This window comes from Poecilia mexicana, unplaced genomic scaffold (assembly GCF_051168715.1).
Source record: "Poecilia mexicana isolate PSO_F unplaced genomic scaffold, ASM5116871v1 scaffold_8, whole genome shotgun sequence".
Taxonomy (NCBI): Eukaryota; Metazoa; Chordata; class Actinopteri; order Cyprinodontiformes; family Poeciliidae; genus Poecilia; species Poecilia mexicana.
In genome coordinates this window covers 6,048,919-6,065,025 of record NW_028263377.1, presented here as the reverse complement: position 1 = coordinate 6,065,025, position 16,107 = coordinate 6,048,919, and the positions used below count along the sequence as shown (strand labels likewise).

At 41.0% G+C, this 16,107-nt stretch overlaps 1 protein-coding gene across 1 annotated transcript; it reads left to right on the top strand.

The window, feature by feature from the left end:
• Nucleotides 1-14,635, top strand: rgl3b (ral guanine nucleotide dissociation stimulator-like 3b). The gene is made up of 18 exons (XM_015010297.2): nt 1-301; nt 392-484; nt 2,893-3,185; nt 4,317-4,361; nt 4,466-4,668; nt 4,807-4,952; nt 5,046-5,288; nt 5,803-5,906; nt 6,274-6,358; nt 7,863-7,934; nt 8,449-8,535; nt 9,133-9,165; nt 9,449-9,570; nt 9,829-9,918; nt 10,799-10,928; nt 11,215-11,529; nt 12,817-12,931; nt 13,018-14,635. Exons 2-18 carry the CDS (start codon nt 461-463, stop codon nt 13,155-13,157), a joined length of 2,247 nt encoding a protein of 748 aa, XP_014865783.1. The 5' UTR covers nt 1-301; nt 392-460; the 3' UTR covers nt 13,158-14,635.
• Nucleotides 14,636-16,107: the final 1,472 nt, after the last annotated feature.

The following is a 16,107-nucleotide window of genomic DNA, read 5'->3' as shown; positions in this document are numbered from 1 at the left end:
GCGAAAGGACTTTTGACGCACACAGACGCAGACAGGCATGACGGGGACACACCTCCTCCCCTCAGGCCCGGGAGAGCCGCCGCCTCCCACATAAGGACGGTCGGGTTTCTTTCCCGTCTCCTGTCACCGAGTGAGAGCCTGTGAGCCGGTGTCGGTGCTGGCGGACAGGCTGAGACAGCTCCAAAGACACTCGGGCACCAACCGCAGGCAAAGGCAAGAGAAACCAGCCCGACTCTTTAAAATATCCAGCTGCAAAAATGTATCTAAAAACTCTTCAACATTTCAAGACAAGCGCGTGAAGGTAGCTCGCGACCGGACCAATGTTTTTGGCTTTAAAGTTGTTGGAAAAAGGAAGACTCACACGGACTTTTTTATTTCTTTGCTTGGCTAGTTGGAAGTTAACTTTACCTGAAGTTGCTGTCAAGATGAAGAGCCGCGCTTCGTAAGCAGAGCGGACAAGATGGGCAAATGGGAGCTGACCATGGTGAGTTTGGCTGGAAACGTCACATATCAGGTGTCACAGCAAGTTGCCTGCTGTCTGAGGAGGGTCTACATATTTTTTGAATGGTAATAATGTTATTTTCTTACCATTCAAAAGGGCTCTGTGTAGAATTAGAGGACCACATTTAGTTAAGTTCATAACCTAGCAACCTTTGGCTGGTTGCTAGGTTCATAGCAACCACCCAAAGGACCATTAATGTGTTTTTCTTAATATTGTTCATGCTTTCTTTTTCACATTTGTTGATTTCTAGCGGATATTATTTTGTTGTTAACTTCAGTCAATGCTATATGGGATACACTATTTTATTATAAATCATAAAATAACTGCACATACAGTAGAACTAGGGAGAAGAGGTTGTGTTTTCAATCAACAGTGCCAACATGGACATTGTGGCTCACCGCTCCGGGTGAAATGTTATCGGGGGCGGCAAGTGCTGAAAGTTTTTTGAAACATTAATTCTAATTGCAGACACAATAAGAGAATTTATTTTCTTTTGTGTTCACTTTTGGCATTTCAGATTGAGACGAGCCTGAAAAGTTAAACATATAAAGAGGTCATTGTTTTTGTCTCAATTCATTTTGTGAGCTCAGCATTTCAAATGAAATGTGATCCTAGCAAAGATGTGGGCAGCAGACAGGATCTGTCCTACTCGGCTACCATGGAGATTAACCTATAAATATTCCTATGACGTTGTTCATTTGTCTGCAAACCACCAATTCATAGTTAGGTATTTTCAGATTCATTTATTCAAATTTTTGTTTGTTTGTTTGTTTAACTCTACTTTGAATTATTTGTTAAAGGTTTGACAATTCACAGATTTTTGTTTTTACAGTTCAACTTAAAAAAAATCAGATTTTTAAAAATTGAAAACTTCTTAGCTGCATTGTTACCACTCTATCGGTTGGTATTTGCAATGCAGCCAATTCAGGAGGGCTGTTCATTTTCCTGGCTGCTGATTGGCAGCATCTGTATGAGTAGAAATGAGGACAGCTGTAGACATTAGCTCTTGTGGTTGTGCTAAGATGGTTTCCACAATGCATTTTAATGAAATTTTAAAATAGGCAGTTCTAATCGATTTTAGAAAGAGTCTCAAGTATTAGCAGATGCCAGCTGTTTGTGGGCAGCTGCTTTTAAATGAGCAAATTAGCTCCAATCTTTGGGTATTTTGGAAGAAAAAGGTACAACCTAATACTGTAAAAACTTATCGCTACTTTGAGTTAGATGTAATGTCAACATATAAATGACACCAACTCTTGTAGACCAAGTCATACCTTCTGATTTCTGTAGCAATACGCAGTGCCTAATAATAGATTCTTTGAATATTGTTTTTGCGAAACTGTATTTCAGATGCTGCAACTTGACTTGTTTTCTGTTTATGTTTTTGCTACATAGTGCTATCGCTAAACTAGCTAAAACTGTAGCTAGGCAAATTTTGTTAATTAGAACACATTTTAAATATATTTTTTTGTTTCAGGTAGGATTTGTTACCTAAATCAAGTAGCTTATGTTGACATTTTTAAGTGAACTTTAAAAATTCTAAATTGGTTCCTATAGTTTGTGGAAAAGTAGCTTATTTGATGGCGATGCAGCTGTTTTCCTGTTACAGTGTGATAAACTGGTGGCCTGACTCGGGCGCTCATCTGATTAAACCGGTTCTCCAGTGTCATTCCAGGCGCGCTTTTGAAAACTCTGCTCTGACTTTGGCTTTGGCCGTAAAACCAAACAGAAAGCTCTAACAGAAAGCAAAGTCTAACCCTTTGTTTTCATTTTATGAAAAGAGGATTTAAATCTAAAAGCAATGACTCCCGCTGTTGTCAACACCTGCAGATATATGTGCTAAAAGGATTGAATACACTGGAAATTTTTCCCCCCTCCCCAAGTTGATGTGCCAACCTCTTTATTTTCCTTTGTTTGTCCATAAACACTGATGTTTAGCTATAAGATTCTTGGAAAGATCAGAGCTGCAAGGAAGTTGTTAAAAAAAAAAAACAACAACCCCCAAACAGACACACCATTATGTTATTATTCTGCATCGGTATCTGAATCAGCTAGATCTGAAATAATTGTTGTCATCATCACACGCCAGCCTGTTTGTGCCGTCGCTGTAGATGATGACTATTAGCAGATGTAAATATTACCTTGTTGCTGCGGCTTTGCGAGGGATCAATGTTAAGACTCAGTGGGCTGCTGTGTCACCTGTTTGTGTGGCCAGGATTGCTGGTGACTATTTCTTGTTTGCTGAGCTCACCCTCTGACCCTTCTGTTGTAACTGCAAACATAACTTGATCTATATTTGAACATGTTACTCTGTACCTTTTAGTTTTTATATTCCTGACAGTCATCCCCTCCTCCCCCAGCTTGATTGTTTTTTTTTCTATGTTTTTCTCCAGAATCCAGTGCAGGAGTGGGGTGAGGAGAAGGAGGACGGCGTGGTGTACGGGGTGACGCTGCGCCGGGAGCCGGACCCGTCCTCGCCCGGCCCCAGCGAGACGAGCTCCTGCTGCGGTTTTGTCCAGTACCGGACCTGCAAGGTGCGGCGTCTGAAGGCCGCTACCTTGGACTTGCTCATAAGTCACCTGCTGGACAGCAGCAGCAGCCAGGATCCGGACTACAGCCGGATCTTCCTCTCTACCTACCGGACCTATACCAGCACCACGGCGCTCATAGAGCTGCTCTTCCAGAGGTACAGCTGCCTCCTTTGTACCACTCCGAGCTGGCTACTGTCTGTTTTCATCTGGTCTTTTGGATTCTGTGTGGTCAACATCAGAGGTGTAAAAAGTACGGTCCATTCAGAGCATTTTGTGCAGACGGCGATAGAAAGACGGCAAAAACTTGGTTTTCCATCTCAAGTTTGGAGATATAGAGTTAAAAAGAAAACTTTTCCAGTGATATTTTTTTTTAGCAAAACAAACTTAAAGTTCTGTACACACACACACACACATGCACTGGAAAAACAAAATCTCACCAAGTATTTTTCCACCAGTCCAACAACACCAATACAGTGGGGGAAAAAATGGAATGATTTAGATTGACGGTTTTGTGTCAAAATGGCCTACTCAAAGTTTTAATCCATTGCAGAATCTGTGACAGTACTTATAAAATGATGTTCACAGATGTTCTTCATCCAGTATGTCTGAGTTTGAGCTAATTTTCTCTAAAAAAAGGGGCGAAACCTTCTGGTTGAGGGCGCACCGATCGCAGTATTTTGGTTGATCACAGATTGTTCTTTTTAATTTAAGAAAAAATTAGTATTATTATTATTTTGTTTATTTATTTTTGCTAAACGTAGTGAAAGAGTCATCAAGTTGGCAAGTATTCACATGCTGATATCCGCCCATCACTCAAAATTAAGGAAGTCGGTACCAATCGATCGGCTGGCTAAACAAAATCACTGCACCTCTACTTCAGGTTCTAATTGTATAAAGTCTAATGGAGACAAAAAAAATAAAACCTTTCAAAAGGGAATGAATGCTCCTAGGAACCAATATGTCAGTTTATTTTCCAGGACAAAAGAAAAGCATAAATCAGTCTTGGAAAAACAAAACCTCTTGTGTTTATTCATGCCCGGTCCCCATGTTTTGAAAGGAGCCTGGTGTTTGATGTTCCCACCGATAAAGTGAGCCTCTCGTCCCGGCTTTGATGTGAGCCGTGCCAAGCAGGTGCTCATTAGCTGGAAGCTCCCAACAACAGCCATTATACGTTGCTTGGGTTTCACGTTGGGGAGTAGGCGGGTGCAAATAATAATCAAAAGATTTCAGAAGACGGAAAGAAAGAGGCTGACTTTTGATTTTTTTTATTTTTTATTTGCTTACAGGGACAGCGTCTCTTCAGATGTGGACAACGCGGGTTACTGCAGGAGGTGGGTGGAAAATGTCCCAGTTTGAGGTTTGTTGTGGTTTTTTGTGGTTGGTAAAGTTTCCCTCCAGCGCTCTGCTCTCTCTCTCTCTCTCTCTCCCTCTCCAGCCTCCTGTTGACGTTCATCCAGACGTGGTTGGATGAGTACAGCGAGGACTTCAGGGACCCTCCGCTGCACCCGGCTCTCCACCTGCTGCTGGATCACCTGAGGATCAGCTCTGCCGTGCACGGCGGCATGCGCAGCCAGCCGAACTTCTGCTCACTGGCCGGACAAGCCGAGGAGCTGCTCAGAAAGTTCCAGAAAGACGGAGGTGACCTTTTTATTCCACAACTTTTCCTTTGGCTACGACGACGCAGTTGGTCTTCTTGACAGTAATTGTGGTGGGAAACACGTTAAGTTCCCACTAGTAACACTGTTTTTTTTTTTTTTCTTTTTTCTTTTATTTCAGGAACATTGTCGAATGCTGCTGGTCTTGATCAAGGGGAGGAAGAGTCTGCCAGTGAGGATTCAGGATGTGAAACCTCTCTGGATCAGGGCAGCATCATGGATTTCTCCGCCTCAGCCATCGCTGAGCAGCTCACTCAAATGGACTCTGTGCGTCACTGGATATTTTTCATGTCTCATTATTAAATATTGCTCATATCTGATGCTTTAAAGGCTGACGGTGGGCTTCCTTGACCTTTCCAGGCCCTGTTTGTCAAAGTGGTGCCCTACCAGTGTCTGGGCTGTGTGTGGTCCCAGAGAGATAAGAAGGAAAACATGTCTCCCACCATCCGAGCCACCATCATGCAGTTCAACGCGTTGACCAACAGGGTTATTGTGTCGCTGCTCTCCCAGTCTGCAGAACCAGCTAACGGCTCTTCTGGGTCGCCTCCTACCACTCCAGCCCAGAGGGCTCGCGTCATTGAGAAGTGGATCAAAGTGGCACAGGTGGGTTCTAGTAACTTTATTAGTCATTATATATAGTTGGTAAGTTTGGTTTATGCTTGACACTTGAAAATAGAAGCTCGGAATCAGGCCAACACTAATTTATACTCCGTGTGGCTCATCCTCACTGTAACCCATATTCTCCTAGACTCTAGGGGGCAGTGTAGGGCGCCTAGTTATTGGACGTAACATGCAAACACCTGTGAGTGCGGTGGAAGTTTTTTCTTTTTGTTTCTGTTGTCCAGAGACATCATGTGTGTTTTTTAGTGCAACTTTTTGGAAAAATATCTGCTGTTGGAGTGCCATGAGTGGCTCATCTGTTCAGCAGCAGACTGCAGGTGGATCAATTGGCTACACTTCTTGGTCTAGAACGACTAAGAATAACAATAGGGTATAGCACCATGGAACCTTTGCGTGTTTTCCCAAAAGTGCATCACACTTTGAAGATCTCATACCAACCTGGTTAGCATAGAGCTGGAGAAACATTGAAATGACAGGAGTCTGTTTTGTTCTGCAGGAATGTCGCCGCTTGAAGAACTTCTCCTCCCTCAAGGCGATCCTTTCTGCCCTGCACTCGAATGCCGTCTACAGGCTGAGGAAGACCTGGGCAGCCGTCAGCAGGTGGGGTTTTTGATAATCTATCTACTTTATTTCATTTCAAAGGCTGCGCTCTTTGGCCCGTCTCCAAGGTCGTAAATAGGTTTTCTCTACATAACAGCCTCTTAACAAGGACATCAACCTGCTAATGGGTGCAATTCTGTGAAACTTGATTGGGCGAGTCAGCAAACGTCTCCTTTGGTTCATGACCCATATTTTAGCTCGGGTCGTGAACTTAGTTAAAAGCTCACTAGTTTGGTGCTAAGCTTCACCTAAAATGCTTACCGTGCAAACAAGTTAAACTTTGGAAAGCTTTAAAAATGCTTACTGTGGATAATATTGGAACAACCCGCAGCTGTCGTCTTCATGTCATCTTGGTCCCTGTTTGCAGAGACAGCACTGCCACGTTCGATAATCTCTGGGAGACTTTCCCGGACGAGAACTGTGTTCTGACCAACAGAGAGCTCCTGGTGGAGGTGAGAAAAAGACATCATGTTTGCAGAGTTAACCCTCACATACCCAACTCATGAAGATCAGCACTGCTGGTATGCCAATAAATTGCCCCAGAGTTCCTTAATTTTGGTAGATCAGTTATTGGCCATGAGTAACTGATCTTAGCAACATCCACAAAGGACTGAAAATCAACTATTGTCCCTTTTAATGTCAGCATGTGGGCAGACAAACTAGCAACTTTGACTTTTCAGACCAAAGAAAAATTGGTATCAGCCAAAAACGGACCTCAACCTAAACCTTCCCTTAAGTGGACAGACCCCGTTTAATAAAGGGTTGGTATGAGATTCTCAATTGCATTAACTATGGTTGGAAAAAAATATGACATTTTATCGTTTTTACTGAAACACTTTAATCTAAAAACACAAAAATATGGTCTAAAACAGTGGAAGACAACTAATAATAGAAAAGTCACGGTTATTCCTTCTTAATGCTGGTGCTATCTTGGTTCCCCCATCATGATTCTACATGTATTTTGGCAAACAGAACTATTCCCAATTTCTTGTTAGCCTGTGATAAACTGCAGTAACCTTCTTTCAGCCATCTGATCGGCAGTGTTGTACCGCTTTCCGGCTATTACAGTATTCAAAATTCAAGGTCCAGACGTTAAACTGTTCAATGTATAACAGTATAGATTTTAAAATATGAACTTTTTAAAACATTAGCATGCCTTAGTACCAGTAACCAGTACATGTTGTATGTTAAGTAAGGTACAAATCCTTAATATTTGGAGTGCAGCAATTGCAGTTTTCTGGTTGCTCTTTAAAAATCATGACCTGCCCATTACAATTTGCCCCCATACAGAATTTTGATAAAATATTAATTGGTTTCGTATTAAAAAAAAGAACCTAGAATTACAGATTTGGATCTTGAACAGGCAAAAAAAAAAAAAAAACAACAACCAGAACGTTAGCTCATGAACAAGGTACAAAGATTGTCTCCTTGAACACCAATGCCACTCTTTTAATCTTTAAAAAGATTCCCTTTTGAGTTAATGTTTGCAGAAATGGTTATGAATAGCAAACAAGGGGCCTTGAGGACATCATGTTCCCGTCTCACTCTTCTCTCTGTGACTTTCTTTAGGGAGCTGCGTCACAGACGTCTTTTGTCCAGCTCCAATAAAGAACCCTAAAGTCATCAGATCCCTTGCTCTTTCTGTACCCAGCAGCTAAACAGCTAGCGTTTGTTGCCCCACAATACCTTCTCTTGATTGCCTTTCATTTTTCAGGCAGACCTCTTATCTATGTAAACACTGGCATTCATATGTATTCCAAACCTAAGCCTATTTGCTTATGGATAAAAACGCTCAGGTACATTGGAAATGGACTTCAGTCCTTTTGGAGAAAAAAAGTAGAACCTAACAATTAACTGTTAAACAGGATGTTCAGGCTAATGTGTGATAAAAGCTCTTCCTTTTGCCAGTGGAACTGCCTCTAACCTTAAACTGAGCACAGCTTTGATTGTCAACAGGACGGAAGCCAAGCCAATGTGGATAATGTTTCTCCAAAGTTAAGCAAGAAGTGTCAACTCCCCCGGCAGATGGTAAGCTATATCTAAATACAAATAAAGAAAAAGAAAGAGAGAGAGCCCGATTAAGCTGGTGCTCCATATCACTTGGCCTTTCGCCTTTGAGTCATTTTCATATGAGGCAGAAGATTCATGCAAATCCCCCTCATACTCCACGCCTCTGAAAGAGCCCCGCCAGGGTTGATTTCCCTCTCTGGAACGCAACTGGAACCCAAAACTATTTTTAGCTCCGCTCGGCGCTGAGCAGGTTTCAAATGGCGTCAGTTCAATAGGATTATAGGTCAGTAATAATAGACCAGACGGGGGGTTTTCATGGGGTCCTGACCACATTCTTCTGGGTGGTAATATGAGAGGTTCCGCTGACTGCCTTCAGTCCTGGTGTGAACATTGTCATGTTTAGATCTGTCACTGTGAAACAAGCCCATGGAAAGAAAAAAAAATAAATAAAACTGGTTTTAGAGTAAAAGAAAAGGGGGAATAAACCTGCTGCTGTAACTTTAATGGGTTTCTACACATGGCTTGTTCACAGAGTACCTCAAGTGGAGTGGTTCCTTACCTGGGCACCTATCTGACCGTCCTCACCATGTTGGACACGGCTCTACCTGACACCACAGAGGTAAACCATGCTAGGTCTATGCTGGAATACTTGAACATTTTATTGGCAGTTCTAGATCAAATTTACCAGAAGGGCCAGTGAATTTCATTAGAGCACAGAACAAAAGAATGAAACAATGTTTCATCTTTTAATATATTAAGTGAGCCAAGGCGCCACTAGAACTGGACTTTTGAGTTTCTTGTCACCGTCAGTTTTTTGTTGCATGTAGATCATTAACAACCAATATTCTTACAGAAGCAATAATGGTAGTTTTAATACTAATAAAAGCTTAGTTTGATAAATAAAGATTCTGCCTTTTTAGAATGAAATAAATTAGCTAATTAGGTTTTTAAAATTATGCTTATATACACTATTGAAGTTTTGAGCTTGTAAAATCAGCTGTGTAGCAGTTACAATAATTCACTTAAAAAAAACAAACAAATTGACCCCAAAGATGTGTGAAAAAATTGCAGAGTTGCTCAAGAAAGCTATTTGTTGTACTTTTACCAACATGGTTAATATTTAGACAAAAAAACAACTTAGTTAGGCTTTCTTCTACCAAATTAATCATTGATTTATGTAATAAATGAAAGTGCTAATAATCCACTCTCCCTACAGGATGGACTTATAAACTTTGAGAAGAGGAGGAGGGTAAGTAGCTCCTGTCATTTAATGGATTCTTTATGTGACATTTCTCTACATGCTGGATGAGTGTATAGTAGATAGTAGAGCAGTACATATGTGTTGTCAGAGTTAACAGAAAGTTAAACATAAACCTGACTTCATATTCGAAGCTGGAGTTCTCATGTGACTTTCTTGAGTATTGCAACTGCAACCTTGTTGCTCCGGGCCAGATTATGCAACCTGAAGTCCTGACATCCAGCGGTCCGTTTCGCCCTGCTCTCACCGTCAACATTTCTCGTTTCCCACGCAGGAGTTTGACGTCTTGTCACAGATCCGCGTGCTGCAGGCGTCCTGTTCCCAGTACAAGCTCCCCAAACATCCCAAAATCGCCGCTTGGCTGCACGGACACAGACTGCTCACAGATCAGGAGAGGTGAGCCGAAAATATATATTTTTTTTATTTCCCCCTTCGACATGTGACAAAATCACTCGCATCCCTGCTTGAGTATAGTAAAGATTTGGTTTCTGTCCACTACAGAAGTTGCTTTTTAAAACCTTTTTTCAGCATAAAAGAATAAAAGAAATGGAGGATGTTTGATTTGGAGATTCAAATTAGGGGAGGAAAAAAGCAGTTTGCGTGAAAATTCAATACTTTCTTGTGTTTTCTATTTTTATTTTCTTTCTGTTACAGCTATGAAATGTCAAAGCAGCTGGAGCCTCCGGTGGACGCTTGTTCACCGAATTCCTGGAGCAACCGCTCTATCACAAAGAAGCTCTCCTTGTGAGTGTCACTGCGTACAACGTCTCGGAAAAGTAGTCAGACCCTTTGACCTTTTTAAACTTTGTCACAACCACACCCTACAACAAATTTTAATTATATTTTATGCAATAGAGCAATAAAAAGGAGTAGAGGACTGAGAAGCGAATGGGGTAGTTTGTTTCTACTACCTTCCCACATATGGAGGTTGAAATTTCTTCCCCTCCTTGCTAGCAACCTAGCTGAAGCTCGTTTGGATTGTAGCTCTGGCTGCCTGTTCAGACTTGTCCTGCTGTGACCTGTTGAGCATTAGGATGCTATTTTAGGCTTGAAAAGCTTCGACTCTAGGCTAACTCCTTTTAGCACAACTTAAACATAACAGTAGTGTTTCCCAGCGTCCCATCAGATCGGTTTTAGACGCGAAAAGCAACCCCAACTGGGCCGAGGAAATCAGCTTGTACATCGGATTTACAGCCGTACCCAAAACGTGAATCCAAAGGTTCCAGCTCAGGATGTTTCTAGATTTAAAAAAAAAAAAATGCATTACATTTTTTTTAAATCTTTGTAATTATTTGAAATTAGCGCTCTAATTACATTCCTTCCATTTCACAATTATGTTCCACTTCGTCTTGATCTGATGTCCTAATAAAATACATTGAAGTTTGTGGTTGTTACATAATCAAACATGGAGCTGTTGAAGGGATGTGAATACTTTTCCGCAGTGCTTTAGCTTATGATGGCGTATTCAAACCAAAAGTCGATGCTCATAATTTACAGCGGTCATCGGGTTTATTTACATTTAGATGATAAGAATCAAATGTTGATTAACAGCTTGTGTAATGTTGTTATTCTTCTGGTTCAGTTGGTTTGCTGCAGCATCCTTAATGAGGTTTTTCCCCCTCAGCTTCAGGTCGGTGAGTGAGACCGCTAAGAAACTCCCCGCTGACCAGATCAGCCTCTCATCCTCTGGATCCAGTGGATCTGAGATGGAAGATCTTTCTTCTCCAAACACAACATGTTCTATTAAACTACAGGTAACCATCTCTTTCCCTCTCTGTGTGTGAGAGAGTGTGTCTCTGTTCTTAGATGAAAGCCCATTGTCTCTGTCTTGTATCTATTGTCTCTAGTGCTGACACTGATGGTCTTTGTTGAAAGCCAAGTCATTCTGTGTCTCCAACAGAATGCGCTCTGTTTCTGAGTCGTCCTCTTGAAGCAAACACAACATTTATGCATTTCTAATTAGTAGAGCAAAGGGCTGTTTAATATTTAAACACCATTCAAGAAAGTTTATTTTATTTTCTCTCTGCTTTTCCTCTCTAGTCCTTCCACAGCTCCTACAACAACGTATCTGAGGCCTTATCTTCCTCCTCCTCTTCCTCGTCCTTCCCTTGCCCCTCAGCTGCTTCCTCTCTAGAGTCTCCGTCTGGTTCCTCGTCAGACTGCAGCGCCAACCTGTGCGGTACAGAGCCGGCCGCCGCTGCCGCCCGACCCAGCGCTCACCCGTCCCCCCACCACAAGCGCTCCATTTCCATGACGTCCCTGCCCATGTACAACCGGCAGGGCTGCGACTCCTGCATCATCCGGGTCAGCGTGGACCTGGGACTCGACAACGGCAACATGTACAAAAGCATCCTGGTGAGTTTGGTTCAGTTTGGAGTACGGCTTCGAGATGTGGCTTTAAAAAAAGTTACGTTTTTTTCCTACCATCAGATTTTCTCGCTTTTTTTTTCTTCTTCTAAAAATAGAAATTCCAAATGACTACAAATATTTTCAAAAAGTGGTTTGTATCATCCCGCCTGTGAGTTTTATGATGGATTATTAAGAGCAGGCTAAAGTAAAAAAAGAAAAAAAAGGTCTAACAGTGATAATACTTATGCAACTTTACCAGAAGAATGTCTTAAAATTAGAAGAGAAATGTTGCTTTAATTAGAAAGATGGTTATTGAGATCTGTATGGTTCTGTCTTCATCATAATTTATGATAAATCCGGATGTAAACAATGGTTGAAAATTATATTTATGAACTTTTGAAAGTCTGACAATACTGACGGCTCCTATCGTTGAATAAACTTCAAAATTTATCTACAGATGACGGCATTTATTATTTCTTCCATAAACAGAGTGCTGCTGTGTTATGTCTGCGTTCTTCTTCTAACTTCTTTCACATCATTATAGTATGAATAACAACACAAAAAAAGAATCAGTACAAACCGCTAGCTCCTGTGAAGAAGATTAGTTTAAGTTTGTAACCAAAGGTTAGAGCCGATCAAGCTGAAAATTCTGGTCGATTTCTTGTCTAAGAATATGAATGAAACATCTGAAGCATGTTTAAACTTGCTTAAAACAAGCTGAACCCTAACCCTAACTCCAAGCACTTTGTATTGTATTTGTACCTTACCTTGTTAGGGTTCACTGAGGAACATGAAGACTCTATAGAGTCTATTTGACCTCAAATAGACTCTATAGAGTCTTCATTCTTGGACCACATTAAAATGGAGAATGCTGGATTCCTGATATTCCTGCAGGCTAATTTTTCCTCTTTTGATTTTTAAAACTATGAACATTCTGTCCTCCTTGCTCTTTATTTTACTTTGGGGCCACATCTTTGGTTTAATTCTTGAGTATGTAGGTTTTGGTTTGGTTTTGCATTGTTCAGTCAGATGTTTTCATCCATAAATATCTGTCTGGTGTGGTTGCTTATCTTAACAAAAGAACAGGAATCAGTTGGGAAGCCTTACCGACAAACCAAAATGGAAAACCCAACCAAAACGGAAGCAGTTCTTCAAAATATCAAGAGAAAATGCTGTTTGGCGGGAATGGGCTGTCTCCAGTGCATGCTAAAACACGTCACACACCGTGACTAAACGGAATGTTGCCACTCACTGAGGTGTGTGTTTGTTTTTTTTTTTTTTGTGTCTCTGCAGCTGACCAGTCAGGATAAAACAGCCCAGGTGATCCAGAGGGCTTTGGAGAAGCATCACCTGGAGCACATGAACCCGCAGGACTTCACCCTGTCGCAGATCATGTCGCAGCAGAAAGGTCCGAACACACCGAGCCGGTCGGAGTAAACGCCGCGGTCGGGAGAGTAATGCGACGATAACCAGCGTATGTTTCTCTGTCCTCAGAGTTGCTTGTGCCGGACAAAGCCAATGTCTTCTACGCCATGTCCACGATGGCTAACTTCGATTTCGTCCTGCGCTTGTACCGCAAAGGCCAGAAGCAGCCGCTGAGACAAACCGCCAGTCTCGGCTGGTTTGCCAGGTGAGGCCCGCTAAGCCAAGCCGATTGGATCGATCGGTTCCTGGGAAAACGGGCTTCGACTCATAAAAGGTGGCTTTCCGAACTCTACGGTTCATTGCTTTGCACCAAAAGGAATGAAAGCAGAATGCGTTTAAGGAAGCTTACGAGATTCTGACAAGAAAAAAAGCACTTTAGTGATGGAACGTAAAACTCCTTCATCTTCCTGGTTGGAACACTGCCTGGTGTGAAGTGACTTTTCCCACAGAGATTTCATGTGAACGCTGATTCAATTTGACTTGCTATTTCACATGACGACGTGCGGGAAAACACCCTTGTTCGGAAAGCACGTGCCAACGTATTTACACAGGAAAAAGAAAAAAAAAATAACAGTGACAATAGTACGTTTCCCGACTGAGTTGGAGTCATTAAAAGGGATTAAGACTTAAACCAATGATGGGTTAGAACATCTGCCTTTGTCCGACGTCACTTAGTTGGAAGGCATCTGAAAGGCGTGTGGAGGTTGAGTTCTCCGGTTCATGGTGTACCTCTGATGGTTGCCACAAGCGACTGGCAGCTCCGACTGGAAGGAGGGCATTCCTGTGGCAGGGATCATGACGGCAGCGGCGAAACGTTGACGTTCTAGATCTGTACTCTGAATATACAAAATGAAAGTAAAACTTAAACGTGTGGTTTTCTATTTTTTTGTGTTAGTTTGTCTTTTAGACTTTTAAAAGTTCAAAATTTGATAACGTTTTGTATTTATTTTGCTTCCACTGTGATTCACCTTAACCGCACCTTTGTTCGATGAGCACATCTCGATGACTCATCACTTAACTAGCTTATCTCTTAAATGGCAAAAACATTGCTTGTTTAAAAAAAAATTCTGACAGAGTTTAAAATGCTCCCGTTAATACCTTTGTGATTATTCTAGTTTTTTTTATATTTTATTTAATGAATGTTTGAATATCTAACACTATAAGGAGTCTGTGTTTAAGCTGTAACTAAACAAACTGACCCAGGATTGAAGTTGTGCTAAAACTAGCTAAGTGTTTGATTATGTTGACGGAATTTTCCAGAAAGTCACGTCAGTCGAGGTGACATTAAGATCTTCGGTTTTATAGAAGGGCAGCAAAGACGAACCGGATACCGTAAACACACATTTATTAAATCACGAGTTTCTTTCCTTTTGAAAGCCTGAAAGTTGAGAGGTTTTCAGCCCTGAGGGGAGAAACGGCTGCTGTGGGAAGATAATGAACAGGCTTTTCCCTGACTTCCACTTCCCATAGAAGCTGTTTCTAGAAAACACACTTCAGTGTAACGTGTTCCTGCACATGACACCTGAAGCCACACAGTTTTTTTTTCCTGTAAAACTGGTTGTCATATCATTTTTTTAATTGCCAAAAATTTTCCAAACAACAAAAGAATTGACTGTTTTCAATCCAGAATTTGATATGCATTACCAGGATGTATTAAAAACCATTAAAATAAAAATAAAGTTTCCAACCTGTCTTGTCTGTATTGGTATTTAGAGTAAGATTTTGTTTTGACAAAAATATAGACTTACTAGTTCTTTAAAGTTGCAGTGACTCCCTTAAATTTGGATATAAACTCAATGATGTGCTTTTCTTTTCTAACCCTTCTGCGTTCCTAAAAGGAACATGTGCAAAATCCACCTTTTTAGCCTTGAAATTCATATTTTTGTGAACTTTGATTATCTAGGAGTGCAAAAAATTCTAATTTATTCGCTCTGAATGTTATTTTTATACTCTTTTTGGGTAAAAATGTTCAGTCTCTTCATTGCTCTCTGTCACCTATTATCTTTTCATGTGTATTCTGTCACCGCATTTGCTTAGGAACTGCTTAGCAAGAAGGTCGTAGGTCATGATTTAATAGAATTTAATACTTGAGTGACATTCTGGTCCACACTCCATCAGTTGGTGGCGGTAATGCACAATTTTCGTTGTTTGCAAACCACCAATAAACATCAAAGAAGAAGAAAAAAAAAAAACTAAAAAAAGTCATGGACTTCCGGCTAATCAGTTTTATGCATGAATCCGCCATTTTTCTTTTCCTCGAGCAATTTTTGTAGTACAAGTTCAGCTATGCCGAAGTAGTTGTAATAAGTAACCAAGTCAAAATGTTCGGTTCCAGCGTGTATTTCTTATTACTCATCATTAGAGCCTCTTCGAAGTATCTGGTTAAATGTTATTTTTATTAGAAAAGTACACACATTAGTGGAGATCAGAAAGTAGGCCTACTTGAGCGCTTCAGCAACCTCTGGAAATATCAAGAGTGATTTTTCGAAAGACCCCCTCTGATTGAGGCGTCGGTTCCTTCTCTTTATTGAAATTACAGCAAAGCGGTAAGCTCCAAATCACATTAAAATGACAACAAAGCTTATTTTAGACCGATTTTTTTTTTTTTTTGTGTGTGTGTGTGTGTGTGTGTGGTGATAGTGACGTTTTGGTTTGATAGCGGCATTGAGCCTTCCTCTTCCTCTTACGTTAGCGCTGTGTTCTAGCTTTTAGCAGTATCCTTGACGATATAAATATGCCTCAATTAGACATGTTTTGGATGTTATTTGGCTTTATTTTTAACATTTTTGTTTTGGAGAACACATTACCAAATGCCTTCAAAGAAGTTCTTGACGCTCCCGTTAACTAATTCCTTAATGATGGCGGGACTTTTACTTTTTTAATGTTATTGTAATAGCATTAATATTTTAATAGGTATCTGACATGAATGAATTCTTTGGTTAAGCTACGCTCCATATTGTAGTCTGAGAGGATATAAACACAGAAATGACACCATTGCGATCCATTAAAAATCACCTTCATTCTCCTGCCCTGGGACAGACTCTGACTCTGGCTCTAACATGTATGGATGTTGCATGGTTGTTGACATCTTGGATAAAAAATTTCCTTGCAGGTAATCGTATCGTTTCTAACAAGCTACAGAACTGACCGAATGGCGTG

What these genes read in the sequence shown, in the direction of transcription:
- rgl3b (XM_015010297.2), top strand. Translation starts at nt 461, where the DNA reads ATGGGCAAATGGGAGCTGACCATG. An exon ending in GCAAATGGGAGCTGACCATG is followed by an intron (nt 485 to 2,892) that starts GTGAGTTTGGCT and finishes GTTTTTCTCCAG; the next exon opens with AATCCAGTGCAGGAGTGGGG. An exon ending in CTGCTCACAGATCAGGAGAG is followed by an intron (nt 9,571 to 9,828) that starts GTGAGCCGAAAA and finishes TTTCTGTTACAG; the next exon opens with CTATGAAATGTCAAAGCAGC.